This window comes from Nycticebus coucang, chromosome 12, assembly GCF_027406575.1.
Source record: "Nycticebus coucang isolate mNycCou1 chromosome 12, mNycCou1.pri, whole genome shotgun sequence".
Lineage (NCBI taxonomy): Eukaryota > Metazoa > Chordata > Mammalia > Primates > Lorisidae > Nycticebus > Nycticebus coucang.
Genome location: NC_069791.1, coordinates 36,533,498 through 36,549,773, shown reverse-complemented (window position 1 = coordinate 36,549,773; position 16,276 = coordinate 36,533,498). Strand labels below are relative to the sequence as shown.

The 16,276-nt window shown below is 37.4% G+C and overlaps 1 protein-coding gene across 3 annotated transcripts in view; it reads right to left on the bottom strand.

The window, feature by feature from the left end:
• SOX5 (SRY-box transcription factor 5) overlaps positions 1-16,276 on the bottom strand; it is a 439,900-nt gene that overhangs the window by 79,983 nt on the left and 343,641 nt on the right. For all 3 annotated transcript variants that reach the window (XM_053556184.1, XM_053556185.1, XM_053556186.1), the window contains one exon: positions 41-187. In XM_053556184.1, coding sequence (XP_053412159.1) covers positions 41-187 — 147 coding nt within the window. The remainder of the gene's footprint in view (positions 1-40; positions 188-16,276) is intronic.

Here is a 16,276-nt window from a genome sequence, read left to right as displayed (position 1 = left end):
AGACTAAGTGTCAAGACAAGTAGCTTCTTTAAAAAGGTACCTTGCTTTTGGGTGGTGGGCTGTTTGTGCTCTTGTCTGTGTGAATGCTGGTAGGAGAAACAGCAGCACCGAGGTTGCCTTGGGGTATGCCTGGGAGCTTCCCTCCTGGAGAGACCTGCATTGCAGCTAGCTGGGCAGCATATAACTGCTACAGAAGAAAAAGAAAGGGAGAGAAAAATACTATTAATAATAAAATTAATGCACATTTCAGAAAGTATCTATATTCACATGGTATTTTTCCTATGGGTGTTTTTGTTCAGTGGCGTGGAATATTTAAAGGTAGACGCCATCACCTTAGCTTTTCTGACTTACTTCTGGTGGGAGAAATGACAGATACCACATCTAAGGGAAGGGGTCTCAGCTTTATTATGTCCTGGAACTCTAAGCCAGTAACAGCCATCCATATGTACTCTCTTCCTGTGTCTGCAGAAGGTAAGTTTATCATATTTGGTCAAGAGCTCATTTTGCTCTACTTTAAATTGACACAGTGTGCTATAACAAGTACAGCTTCATACACATAGTCATTTTCTTATTATCCACATTGATTCAAGATCTGTCCACCTGTTTTCTTTGACTTGCTGAAATGGGCACCGGTAACAATTTTTCTGAGTATAACTTGTGTGGAAATACAGAAAAGGCACTGATAAGGAATGGAAGGAAAGTCTTTGAAGAGCTTTATCTGGCCTTTCTACTTAATTTGATAAAAGTTTCCTGGATGCTTGCCAGAAGTTCACTTTATTTCATGACATATAAACACAGACAAATCTCAAATCATCTACAGCATCTGAGTTTAAAGCAATACTGTCTAAAACGTATACTTTCCCACCAAACCATCACTTAGTAATTCTTTTTTTTATTGTTTGAGATTCATTGAGGGTACAAAGAATAAGGTTACACTGATTGCGGTTGTTAGGTAAAGTCCCTCTTGTAATAGTGTCCCACCTCCAAGAGGTGTGCCATACACCATGACCCCCCATCTGCCTCTCACTTTTCCTCACCCCACCTCTCATTCCTCTACCACACCCCTTATTAGGTCATCTACTGCCTTTATATTAGAATTGAGTACATTGGATTCTTGCTTCTCCATTCTTGCGATACTTTACTAACAAGAATGTGTTCCACTAAGAATAGGGGAAGGGGGAAAGGGAGGGGAGGGAGGGGAGAGGTGGGTAGAGGGAAGGGGGTGGGTGGGATTACACCAGCGGTGCATCTTACAAGGGTATATGTGAAACTTGGTAAACGGTCTGTGAAGCTAGTGAATGATGCCCCATGATCATATCAATGTACACAGCTATGATTTAATAAAAAAAAATTAAAAAAAAAAACAAAACAACAACAACAACAAAAAGAATGTGTTCCACCTCCACCCAGGCTAATACAAAAGATGTAAAGTCTCCATCTTTTTAATGGCTGAATAGTATTCCATGGTTATTGAACAACCAATATAAATTCTCTAAGTTATTAATAAATTAAAAGAAAAATTTTAATTTGATAACGATAGCCATCTGATAACAGTATATTAAAACAAGGTTGCCTTAGATTCAAATAATCACATGAAATACTTAGATTAATATTCATCTTCATTTAGCACTTTCTGAAAATTTAAAAAATCTGTATGAGAAAACAATTAGTAAACAGACACTCCCCACAAAATTTCCTACTTCCCATTTGTCTTGAGACTCCATGAGTAGTTTTCACCATACAAAGTAGGATTTTTTATAATGAAGCGAATAATGCTAAATAAAAAAAAAATCTCTCAGTGAAAAGTATAGGGAAATAGTTATCTGCATTATCTTAATTTTTTTTCAGAAAGAGACATTTCAAAGATAAAATTACTGAGGATAAGCCACACATCCTGACAAGTGGGGTCTCTCTATACATGAAATAATGAAAACTGAAGACAGCACATACGTAAGTGAAAATACATATGCCTTGTTCACAGTTGCCAGAATCTATGACCTAAATGTAAATAAGGCATCAAAATTATTGATAAACTTACAGCTTAATTTTTACACAAAATGACGTAGGATATATTCCAGAGAAAGACTAAAAACACCAGAGAAGTGTATTTATGTTATCAATAATGATTGTCCCCATAGAGTTACGTGTGTGTGTTGGAATAATTGTATCTTTTCTTATGGCAGCCAATAAGAAGGAAGGTTAAGACTTAATTTCTGTCTTAGATTATAGAAAGGATAAAAGAATTATTCACTTCAAATATGAAGACTGGGGAGTGTACTTAAACAAAAATCTATCAGAATTGATTCATTTTCCACACCTGGGTTAAAAATCTATTCATTATATTCTGCAATTAGAATTATAATGTCTATATTATTATTATTCCCTTGTCCTGATTCTGAGCTATTTATAATACCTTAAGGAAAAGTAACCAATTATCCATCACTTTGCAAATTAAAATTTTTCCCAGTACAATGCATTTACTAATACAGATATTTTAAAAATGCATGTATTTTCACAAACTTATTAGTGACTATGTTATATTTTATGAATTTCACATTATATTATAGATTGTGTCCTTGTTTTTGAAAATGGTTACACTGGATAATATTACTAGAACATAAGAATTCCTGTTATTGGTTTAGCATATACTAAAAATGAGATCATTTCATAATTACTAAAGATGACATGGGACATTTAACATTTGTAGGTTAAAAAAAAACGTAAAGAAAATATGGTGGCGCCCATAGCTCAGTGGGTAGGTGCCAGCCACATACACGGAGGCAGATGGGTTCAAATCTAGCCACAGCCAGTTAAAGCAACAATGACAACTGCAACAGAAAAATAGCCGGGCGTTGTGCTGGGCACCTGTAGTGGGAGACTGTGGCAAAAGAATCTCTTGAGCCAAAGAGTTTGAGGTTGGCTGTGAGCTGTGACGCCACAGCACTCTACCCAGGGCGACAGCTTGACACTCTGTCTCAAAAAAAAAAAAAAAAAAGTAAAGAAAATTAAAATTTAATTTTGATTCTTGAATTATTTCATAATATTTTAAAAACTGATTATTTGTGTTCATTAGATATTTAAATAGCGTAACTAATTACTCATTCTCATTAAAAGTGATTCAATGTTTATTTTTCACTTAAAAACTCTTAAACATTTTGTGACTTTAAAGTTTGGAGATGACACTTACTTAGAATAAAAGAATACACATCCTTTTCTCATTCTAGGCATTATTTTTGGCCTTTTAAATATTACATTAAGGCATATCGGAGCTAAATTATCCTACAAAATGCTTTTCAAGTTGAAAGGAAAGAAAAAATTGTAAAAGAGATAGATTTATTTGAAAATACTAATATTTCAATAAAAAGAGTATAATATAATCTGCCTTGCTGTTATTTCTACAGATACAGACATGGGATGTAATTTACGATGAAAATTTCATAAGCCCTCCATTCCATTAGAATATGGCGAACATTAGGGAGTTGTTCTTTCTCCCCAGTCTTCCCTATCTTCTCCCTTATATTTGGCGTCCACATAAGGGGACAAATTTAAGAGTTACTCTTCCCCAACTATACTCAATTTTCCACTGTTCCCAAATCACTGCATTCTTCAAGTCTATTAAGTTTTTTTGATTTGCCAAGGCATAAAAGTAGGATCAAGAAATACTTATTTCCAACACATTTTACTGTAGGTGAAATATTTTCCAAAATTTTACATTCCATTCCAGAAGCAAAAGGGGTCTTATGTTCTAGAAAATCTAACATAGTTTAGGTCTGGATAGATAAATCAAACCAGGAATTTTTTTTTTTTTTTTTTCACTTTGCTGCCCAGGGTAGAATGCCATGGTACCTGCCTAACTCACAGCAACTCCAAACTCCTGGTTTCAAGCCATCCTTCTGCCTCAGCCTCCCACGTAGCTGGGACTACAGGCACCTGACACAATGCCCAGCTAGTTTTTCTATTTTTGGTAGAGACGGGGTCTTAGTCTTGCTCAGGTTGGTCTGGAACTTCTGAGCTCAAGGTATCCTCCCAGTGTGCTAGGATTATAGGCATAAACCATTGAATACAGCCTCAAACCAGGCATTTTATACTACTGGATCCTAATTTGGCCATTCACAAATTAATAGGAAATTTCAGTAACTTAAAGAAGCTGACAATAAGTCTTCTACCTGGCTATATATGAAAGAGTGGGCAACCAAAAAAAAAAAAGAAAAAAAGTTACTGTGAGTTAATTTAATTCCACCTTTCAAAAAACTATACTCATTTCTCTATTCATTAAAATGTGTGGACTGATGGATTTTAAAACAATGGAGTCAAGAAATGATTAATAGTTTCTTTCATTTATCACATGATCTTGAAGCAAAATAAAGAATAATAACAGGTGTCTGCACTAAGTGAGGTCTGCAGTCCCGGAACCATTGGCTGACCTTGCTGATGGGGGAGGGCTATGGATGGGGTGTGATTATTGGAAGGCCATGTGAAGTAACAAGCATTGGGTGAACTATATAACCCACTGAAGTTTTATATACATTTAAAAAAAAATCTGGTTAACATCTTTCTTTAAATGGTAGCAGATAAAACCTAAAGTTAAATATAAAGTACATTATTATAAATGTAGTTATAATAGAAATATATTTAATATAATTATAAATGAAAAACAGGGAAGTTATTCCATATCTCAGAAACAAATTGAGAAGCACTAAATGTAAAAGACTAAAGCAAGAAGAAAGCATTTACTTCATTAGCTTAGCCAGACTCACAGTATTTTAAGCCTTCTGGAATAACTGGACTCTTAAATATAAAACTAATGCATTAGGGATCTGTGATTGCTGAGATGCCACAAGGTTTTCTAGTATTTGTATTACTTAAAATGCTGCATTCTTCTTTCCTTTCAATTCCCCTATCTCTGTATCTCTTGCAGACAAGGATTTTTAAAGAAAACAGTCACATAAGGTTAAGTTAGAATCTATTCTTGATAACTAAGTATCTTCCTGGTACTCAGTCTCCATGCATGGACAACCGCGTGTGTGTCCTCGTAGACAAGCACATACGAGCCACTCCTACTTCTGTCTCCAATTTCTCCATAATCTACATGTTTGTTTATATAACATTTTAAGCTCCATTGAGGATGACAGTTTCTACTTGCGTAATAGTTAAAAAGTAAGAGCTTTGGATACAGGAAAAACTGCATTCTAATCCCAGCTCTAAACTATGTGACCTTGGGCACACTCTGTGAGCCACAACTACTTAATCTGTGTCTTCAGGGATAGGTAAAAATGACTTCAGAAGGGTGCTGTGAGAAAGAAATCATATAACGTATGTAAAACACTTGGAAAAAAGCACGTGGTGAAGAATACTTGATCAGCAACAAGTTGACAGTGGCCTGCAGGAAATGAGTCTGTGCACTAAAATCTGTTTTCATAGAAGAGATGTAGTTTAAGATAGGCGTTTAAAAAAGACAGCATTCTGGAAAGGAAGAAAAATTAAAAAGAAAGGCACAAGAGCGGGAATGAGCTAGCTGTTGCAAAAGAAATGTAGAGGATGGTGTGGAACAGTTGAGTGGTAGAAAGAAGAGTGAGCTCAGTGAAGTGCAGTGAAGTGCAGCCTTGGGGGAGGAAAACAGCCCTGGGTTGTGGGCTAAGTTCACCTACGGAAGCTCTTGAAATAGAAGTAGAAGAGTTTAAACTGAATATGTAGGCAAAAAAAGCCCCGGAATGCATGAGAGCAATATGATGTTTTTAACTAGGATAAAGAAAAGATAGGAATATATGATGAGGTTATCAACATTGAACAGTTATGATTTTGACCATAAGAACTTGAGTTGAAGTCACACTTGTGCAAATGCCAATGGAAAAATATAATTTCAAGTTCATAGCATAGTGGGCACATAAACTCTGCCAGTTAATGAGGAAGGAAACAGCAGAGCAGAAGGATATAACTTAATAGAAAATCTTCATTTCATAAAAAGGGACTCACCTATCATCTAATATTATTTGTGTATAATAATCATACTATCTTTGTAAGATAGCCAAACACACATACTATGTAAGAGAGCCAAGACACAGATATATATATATATATATATATTTTTTTTTTTTTAAGGAAGAACTAACTCACACTGATTGTCCCATAATCCTGCATTGTAATTGTGAAAATGCCAGAGCCATTATCTTGTGGACTTCTCCCTTAAACCTAGCTCATTAAAACTCTCCTCTTCTGTGGCCTAGTGTGGTAGCCCAATCCTGTAATCCAAGTAGACTGGGAGCAGGTGAGTGGATTGCTTGAGCTCACGACCAGCCTGAGCAAGAGTGAGACCCCCATCTCTAAAAATAGCTGGCATTATGGTGAGGACCTATAGTCCCAGTTACTGGAGAGGCTGAGGCAAGAGAGAATAGCTTGAGCCCAGGAGGTTGAGGTTGCTGTGAGCTGTGATGCCACAGCACACTACCCAGGGTAGAAAAAATGAGACTCTATCTCAAAAAAATAAAATAAAAACAAATAAACAAAACCAAACAAACAAAAAAAATCCCCGTTCTCTTTAAAGAATGAAGACTATGATGTTCTCTACCTACAATATAAGCTTGAATTTTATCTATCTTGGCCAAACCCAGTTGGTATTTCTTTCTTGTAATCTACTGTCATGTGAACTAAAGCTCTGCTAGGCAATGGTTTGAAGTTCATTAATAGGAATTCTTTCTGCTGAGCTGTAATAACCCAGTAGGAGGTCAAAAAACATAATGGGACGATGAAGAACAGATACTTTAACTTGTACCAGCAAATTGACTGTTGCTGTTTGGGGGAAAAAGAATAGTTCAAGAATATTTGGACAATGTAGCTTTTATGCCACAGTTAGATATAACTGTATTTTCATAGGAAGAAATCCATTTTACTTGGTCTTAAGTAAATACTTTACAGTGCTCAGAGTGGAGAAATACCACAAATTCTTAGCTAGACTATTTCATTAATTCCTAGAGGTGGTAAGTTTCTGCCTCTTCTCCATAATAGTTTATTTTTTTCTCCAAACTGTTAAAAACACAACTTCTCTCACTGGCTACTAGCCTAGCGTCTGTGCCATCTGGCATATCTGGAGTCAAAGCATTAGGCAGTGACAAAACATCTATTGCGATCTGTTGCCCCAAACCATTTATTTGTTGACTAGTAAACTCCTTGAAGGCAGGGATTATGTCTCTTATTATTCAACGCTTTACCAGAAAATCCTAAAATCAAGGAAAAGTAGAATAGAACAAAGGCAAAAATGGACTATAATGTCATTTGTTATCAACAAACAGATTGCTAGTACCCGTTCAACATGTACTTAATAACGATAGTGCCAATATGTGAAACAAATTTTAAAAATTGAAAGAAACTTGGCATACTTCTATTTGAGGAATTACAAAGAAAGGGGCAGTAGAGATATAGCTAAAACTCAAATTCATTGATAAACTCATTTCATTATTTAAGAGGAAAAACAAATACGAATTAAAATCTTATTAGCATAGGCTCGGCACCCGTAGCTCAGGGGTGCTTAGGACACGGGCCATGTACGGTGGGGCTGGTGGGTTCGAACCTGGCCGGGCCTGGCAAACAACAACAATAACAACAACAACAACAATAACAACAACAACAAAATAGCCGGGTGTTGTGGTGGACGCCTGTAGTACCAGCTACTCGGGAGGCTGAGGCAAGAGAATTGCTTAAGCCTAAGAGTTTGAGGTTGCTGTGAACTGTGATGCCATAGCACTCTACCAAGGGTGACAAAATGAGACTCTGTCTCAAAAAAAATCTTATTAGCATGAGAACAAAAACATGCTTACTGTAGGCATAATTATAATAATAATTAAGTGAATATGGAATATGAACGAAAAAGTGTGAAGATTATTTGAAAGTTAGTATGTTTTCAAAAGACAACAGAACCCAGAATTCTAAGTACATGGCTATCCCAACCTTTTAGGAAAGACAGATGAGAAATGCCTTCTTTCTGATAAGTGAGTATACACCATTAACTTACTGAATCTTGAATACCTATCATGTAGATACGGTAGGAGCTATTTGGTAGGAACTATGGTTGTTAGAAATTTACTAGTGTAAAGGATCTTTGGGATCCTTTTCTCTTAGTGAGATCAAACTTAATTTTCTACTTAAAAAAAATTATTCTTTTACTAACATCCTTCCCAATCCCCATCTATGCTCAGCCCCTGGTAATCACCATTCTGCTCTTAACTTCTATTAGTTCAACTTTTCCAGATTCCACACTTAAGTGGGATCACTCAGTATCTGTCTTCCTGTACCTGGCTTATTCCACTTAGCATAAGGTCCTCCAGATTTATTCATGTTGTCAAAAATAACAGGAATTCCCTATTTTTTAAGGCTGCCTGGTACTGCTTTACGTATATCTGCATGTACCACATTTTCTTTATCCATTCATCCCCTAATCACTAAGATGATTGCATGTTTTGGGCGTTGTAAATAATACTGTAGTACTTCTACATGGAAACAGAGACAGATCTTTGACATACTGGTGTCATACCCTTTGGATATGTACCAAGTAGTGGGATTGCTCCACCTTTAATTTTCTATTTTAACTGGGATCTACTATCACATCTCACTGATATACACCCAGGCAACGTGGATAAAGGCACAGGAGACAGAGATGATATAGCCCACTTACCCGGAGTCAGTAGTACATGACCGCGTACAGGTTGGTCCAACTGTCTTCCTGTACTTTAGGCATGGCTTAGAAGATAGAGGCATTCCTACTCTATACTGAAGACACTGCAAAGTAAGTTCATCCATCATCCTCTCTCTATCCTTACCCTCCTGTTTTATTCCTACCTACATTTCTCCTCCCCAAATCATCAACTTCATTAAATCATGTAGGAGAGCTGGGCACAAAAAGAATTTGAAGATTAAAAAAAAGAAAAGAACATTAAAATGTTTCTTAAGTGCTCTATGATAAAACATACTGATTTCTAAAGAGAACATGTACACATTTACATTGCTGTCATCTGAAAGGAGAGTGCTAGAAGCCTGCACAACCATTAAACACTGTCTTTAGTAAATTAATTGCTCAAAGTTATTTTTTAATTTAATTTTTTTTAGATAGAGTCTGACTTTCTCACCCTTGGTAGAGTGCAAGGGAGTCATAGCTCATAAGCAACCTCAAACTCTCGGGCTTAAAAGATCCTCTTGCCTCAGTTTTTTATTTTTAGTAGAGACAGGGTCTCGCTCTTGCTGAGGCTGGTCTCAAACTCCTGAGCTCAAGTGATCCACCAGCCTTGGCCTCCCAGAGTGCTAACACTGATTATAGGTGTGAGCCATCGTGCCTGGCCCAAAGTTATTTTTATAAGTAAAATCCTATTCTTCAAATGAAACCTTATTTCAATCACAAACATGTAATAGAGACAAAAGAAGTATGCTCTGACTGAGTATGAATAAATTCTACATATTTTAAGTATTTTTACTGATGCATATTACAGGTACATATTACCAGGATGTATGTGATGATGTGAAACATTCAAATAATTCAACCAGGGATGTTTTTAATGTTTAATCAAACGAGACCAATGAAGTTGTTTTAATTTACCCCAAGAGTTTAAGTATAAGGATGAGGGTGTAGACCTTTACCATTCCCAGAAACAAAGTCCTCTGTCAGAAATAAATAGTGGTCGCTTGTCAATTTCCCACAAGGGAACATACAGACCTACATCCTCAAAAAGAACATTACAGAGCTAAAATCTTTCTTTTTAATCGCACCTTCCAGGCCAAATATACATACAGAAATGGAAGACTTTTTAAAGTCTAAAGCCTGAAATTTGGCAATAACAGTTCACATGTGTACAATGTGTTAAATATTTGAAATCGAGATTTTAAAATGTGTGTGTTGTCATCTATGATGATTTTAAAAATAGTTAAATATGAATTTTTTCAATTTTAAATAGAACTTTAAAAGATACGTGTTGGGTAGATGTGTATGAAAAGGGTTTATCTCTTCTTCCTCTTTTTCCTTCTTAAGAGAAGGGACAGGAAATAGCATTTGCGAGGAAAAATTCAGAAAGCAATTTCAAGGCTCCATAAGTGTTATCTTTATAGCTTAATTTCAGCTTCTTAATGTAACTTAAATGTGGAGTTTAAAGAGAAACTAATGTACTGGAGAAAATCTTTCAAAACATATTAGCATGTTTCAATGTGAATAGATGTGCTTTGCGCATTATTTTTCATAATGTTTCCCCACAGAAAATTATCAGAGCAACTTGAGGTTAAACATGGACTTTTCCCCTAACATTGTCAGCATTTCTTTTATATGTTCTTCAAGCATATTGCATGAAAAGTTGGATAGGCCTTAAATTTGCTGAATATCAAGACAAAGGTACAAATAGAAACTCATATGCTAACTCTATAATAATTTACAAATTGTAAGTCAAACTCATGCCTGGCTAATAAAATGTGTCATTCCCTCATCTTCACAAATCTACCCTTCAAAGGAACTCAATGCACATCAAAAGCACATGTGATACTACTTCACATCTACTTGGACGGCTGTTATAAAACAAACAAAAAACACAACTGCAAAAGCCAAATGGTGGCAAGGAGGTAGAGAAATTGGAATTTTGTGCATTGCTTGTAGGAATGTGAAATGCTGCTGCCTCTGTGAAAATATTATGGGTAGTTCCTCAAAAAAGTAAACATGGAATTACTACATGACCCAACTATTTTATTTCTGGTTACATACCAGAGATGAATGCGGGATCCTGAAGAGCTACTTACAACCCACCCACGTCATAGTCAAAAAAGTGGAAACAATCCATATGGCCATCGCTGGAATTACAGACAAACAAAACGTGGCGGGCACTACACGATGGGGTATCATTGAACCGTAAAAAGGAATAAAATTCTGACACATGCTGCAACATGGATAAACCTTAAAGGTAGGAGGCTATCCTGAGCAGATGATCCAGTCACAAAGGGACAAATACAGTAAGACTGTACTACATGAATTATCTAGAGTAGTTAATTCATTAAGACAGAAAGAAGAATGGTGGATGCCAGGGGTTTGGGGAAGATGGGATTGGGATGATATCGTAAGGTAAGCCTGGAGTTGCATTTGGGAATCTGCAGAAAAGGCTGGAATTGAGAACTCTTGGTCTCCTTGCAGCTTCTTGTTAAAATGTGGCAGCCTGGGGGCAGTAGATTTGGGTTTTCTCTTCCCAAACCCAAGAGATCCTCCTGTCTCAGCTTCCCAAAGTGCCAGGATTATAGCCATGAGCTACCATACCTGGCCTTTTAGCTCTTTTTATTTTTTTTTCTTTAATTGGGCTGTCTTATGATGGAGTTGTAAGACTTCTTATATTTTTAACTTGATTATAAAGAGTAAAACCTATTACAAAGAGTGTGCAAGGGTCTACTTTAATAGTATACAGCTTTATCAAAATATTCATAATAATCAAGAGTATGACAGTAAATAAAAATAAGCATACACAGTTTCCTCTCTTATACATTTACACAGTTAAGTCATGTTTTTTTGAAGTGCACCAAATGATTTATCAATACTCTGTCATGCCTCTACTTTCTTCCAAATTTTCGAATAACTCTGGAATACTAAAATTCTTGTGGATTTTATTGGCATGGTTCTAAGCCTAAGTATTTGCCAGCATGTAAGGTGAAGTTTTTTTTTTTTTTTAATCTTTACCATCATTTTATTATTTCTTTAGGTTCAATATACAAATATCCATTGTACACCATTAACAATTAGAGAATTAAAGTTAATGACGACACAAAATATGAGAGACACAGAAATAATTCTTCAGAAATATATATTATTTCTACATGGAAAATTTATAATTATTACTGAAAATATAAAAAGACATGCCTGTATAGATTGCAAAATTGTTATTAATGATGATTTTTTTTTTTTTTTACTTGGTTAGGTATTCCTTCTGTTATAACTCTGGTTACTATCTTTCTAGGGATATCAGGATGCCACACAGAAAATTCAGTTTGCTTGGGAGGTTCAGAAGGATTGTAGCCAACGGCTGGCTCCCTGGGGGGGCACACATCTCTGATATTGGGCATATAATACCCACACATATATGCAAGTACCTTTATGATTTCCTGTACATTCATAATAAGAGGAAGCCAATAACACAATTTCGAGAGTTTGTCTAGTTTGGGTTACCTTTTGGACACATTTTTTACAACCTTCACCATGTCTTACACCTAAGATTCTTTGCACAGGAAGTCATTTTTACTTTTTAAAAAAATTTTCCAAAATCCTACCGGAAAAGAGGAGTATACTGAGGGGTACAAAAAGCAAAGTGTTCTTTGCTTTGTTCATCAAGGAATACTGGACATGGCAAGGTAGGGCTTTCTGAAAGTTGATGACTTTCTCTAACCACTAAGGTGACTCCTGGGAAAAATGACAACTAGAGAGTTAGGGGTGACAGATGGTTCTCAGGACTGAGGCGTGGGTCAAGCCTGTGTGAGGGTGAAAGGGACAGAGGTAGGGGCAGATGGAAGCGTTATCTCCTAACCTCCTTGGGGTAACCCACAGAAGCAGGTAGGGATAGGGGCATGAAGCATTTTTCCTGTTGCTTCTCCAGCTCTGTCAGGGCCCTCGGGGGAAAGGGGTGAGGCAAAGGTACCTAAGGGAGGGTGAGGGGGGTTGTCACTTTATGTTCAGTTTGGAGTCCCGGTTGGGGAAGCCTTCATCTGAAAGGGACTGGCAGTCAGGAGCCAGCAGGGACTAGAGCCGCCGACAGCAGCAGCCTGGGCATAAGACAGTGTGGGAGATCCAGGACCCTTTGAGTACAATTCCTAAGGAAACTGGAGGGCTTGGAAGAAACGCCTTAAAACCAAAGAGTGAATAAACTCAGACTTACTATAGGTTTGTCCATAGGAAGGAGAGCGTATGATCATTATGTCAAGGAACATTATTTCAAAAACATACACGGTAGAGCTATCAATAGCATAAGAGTGCATATCAGGTTATGCAAAAAAATGATGGGAGCAGACAGAGCCCCCAAAAGGCTGGATATTCGGCTGTTATCACTAGAAGTAAGTTCAAGGTGGCATGAAGTTAAGCCACAAGTCCAAAAGAAACGTGAACTGCAGGAAAGAAATATCTACCTTCCAAGATAACATGTGAGCCATTGGGGAGCATGCCTGATGCAATAAAGGGTTTGCAGATAGGGGCCTTGATGCAGAAATTACTATTATTTTGACCTATACCTTCTTGAAAATATCACTTCTGGATAATGTGTCTTAGAAAAGCTGAGCTACAAAAGTAAATTGTTATATCTAGTTATAGGATGGTTTTACTGTTAAAAAGCTATTGTAAATATGTGTACAGAAGCTGCTCGTTACTTATGTAAAGCTGCTATCACCAAATATTAATAATATATAGCCCATCTTTACGACTCTACTCCAGCCTTAGTCTCACTCAGTGTGACACATGGAAGGAACATGGAGTCATCCACAAGGGGCGGAGTGCTAAGAAGGTGTGAAGATCGCATCCTGCGAAAAACTGAAGATCCCTTGGAACTTATTTAAACCGTAAGACCTTGTTCACAGGTATGATGCTCTCGTGCGGTTTCTACCACACTGCAGATACTAAAGCATATAAACAAGAAACACTTCCAATGTCCTAGATTTCTAAAGGCTTTCTTTATTACACACCGATAAATCTTGAACAGCTAGGGGGGAAAAAAAAAACACTTTGTTATAATTGAAGCAGTTCCTTAAAGAACCAGATATGTTTTGTGAAAGTCACAAAAGAAAAACACCAACTGATAGTTTCGCTTTCTTTCGCTCCCTCCCTCCCCGCTTTTCAACTCCATAAGCCATCTTCTTGTACTGCACAGTAATCCATTACAATATGTTCCAACATCTGCCTCCCCATATGATGTATGACCTATTCGATTGACCCTTTTTATGCCGCTCCAGACTTGCTGTTCATCACTGTGGGAGGATGAACACTCTGCATCTATTCCTGAGGTCACCAACCAGTAAACACCTCTCCATTTGGCAAGGTAGGAAGGACGCTGGCTGGAAGGCTTTTCAAATCCTCTTTATGTATCAGTGACTATACTTATACCTTTAATGAGCTTAATTTAGGGTGAAAGATACTGTGAAAATTCCCTCTGAAGCAACAATAAGAAGAGAAAGGCTTGTTGAACGGGAGAAAAAAAATTGTTACTACCAAATAGTCACGATTTCATGTGGGTCATAATCTGAATTACAGTATGATCAGGAAGATTTTTAGAGCGGATACTTCTCGCCGCCTATGTTCGTTATCAGGAAGTCATTGTTCATTTTATCCCAACAGATTGAGGGAGAGGTGATACCGATCAAATCCTGTTCTGATAGCATTCTAACTCCGTTCGAAAAGAACTTGAGTGTTCATATTAAAACAGACTACATACTATTTTGTATATTTTTAAAACATACTTCTAGAAGACACACTTGCTGGATGCTTGAAATTACTTGGCACGTGTAGGGAGAGAAAGTGCAAGAAGCCTGGTGTTCCCAGAGACTGTGATATGCTAATCGCTTTGCTAGAAGTCTGCATGCTATTTCAGGGACCGCCATGACAATTCTGTGTGTTCAGGGGGGCCGCGGGGGCTCACGGTGGTTCAATAGCTCACCGGAGGCTAACCAACCAGGAGGATGAGAAGTCTGAGCAACCTCAGGGTTCTCCTGTCTGTTGTGTGCTGGATAAACTTATCATATGGTTAAGTCACGCTACTGTGGAAAAACGCTTTCCAAACTTAGGCTTTAGAAATTTATCTCTTTGGCCACAGAATAGCAGCAGAATCCTTCTACCTGCTGTCCAGGGGAAAGAGGAATTTCCCTAACCACTGACTCGATAATGATAGCTTCTAAGACCAGGGGTTTAAAGGCTTCAAGAGTAAAAGACTCCTTGAATCAGTAGCAACAGAATTCTACTTTCAAAAGCATACGGGACCGTTTAAGATTTCTTTCTTTCTTTTTTCTTTCTTTTTTTAATTGCTGGTTTGTTTAGCTACTAATACTAATAGAAAACACACATGAGAAGTTAAAAAAAAAAAAAGGATTTCCTTCTATGGATCTCTCCCTTGCTTTTGCCTTCCCCCATCTGTAAACCTTTGAGATTGAGGAAGTAATGTGTATTGATTATTGATAATAGTGCTGGCTCTTGGAGTACACAGACTCTTGAGATAAATCAATCAAAATTTCAGGTGAAATCTGGACACAGAAATCATAGTAGTAAAATAATAGCTACAAATAATATAAATAATACAAATGCTACAAATAATAGCAACAAAAACAATAATAATAATAATAGCAGTGTTAACAGAATCTGTGCCTTGCCCATGGCCCATCTCTCTGAACCTCTCAACAATCTTAGAAAACAGGTGTTATTTTTCTTGTATGGTGGAAGACAGTGAGGCTCAGAGAAAGTAAAAGCCATCTGTCCAAAGTTGCACAGGTTCGAGACAAAGCTGAGGCTGGCATCTATGTCTTTTTGATTTTTTACAGAGCTCATAACTCTTCACCACTAGGCTTTCAGAACTGCTTTTCTGGTCATTTTAATACAGTAGTTGGGTCTGTGTGCTTTGAAGCAGAGTCAGGCAAACCAAAGCAGTGTAAGTCAGAGAGGACTGCTGACAGGTGCTGCCCTCTTCTGATAGTAACTCCGTTCCAGGCTCAGCGCCTGTAGCTCAGTGGCTAGGGTGCCAGCCACATACACCGAGGCTGGCAGGTTCGAATCCAGCCCATGCCTGCCAAACAACAATGACAACTACCACCAAAAAAAAAAAAAAAAAAAAAATAGCCAGGTGTTGTGGAGAGCGCCTGTAGTCCCAGTTACTTGGGAAGCTGAGGCAAGAGGATCACTTAAGCCCAAGAGTTTGAGGTTGCGGTGAGGTGTGACACCACAGCACTCTACTGAAGGTGACACAGTGAGGCTCTGTCTTAAAAAAAAAAAAAAAAGAACTTTACTCTAGGGGATGCAGGGCAGAAAAGAGGCTTTCACGTATGAAAAGAGGCTTTTAAAACAATTTTTAAAATTTTTATATATTTTTTAGAGACAGAATATCTTTCTGTCGCCCAGGTTAGGGAGCAGTGGCAGGATCATAGCTCACTGTAGCCTTGAACTCCTGGGTTCAAACAATCCTCCTACCTCAGCCTCCTCAGTAGCCAGGACTACAGATGTGTACCACTAAGCCTGACTGACAAGAGGCTTTTGGGAAAAGAGATATATAAGGTAAAGAACAGAATCTCAAATGGTTGTATTTTTGACATG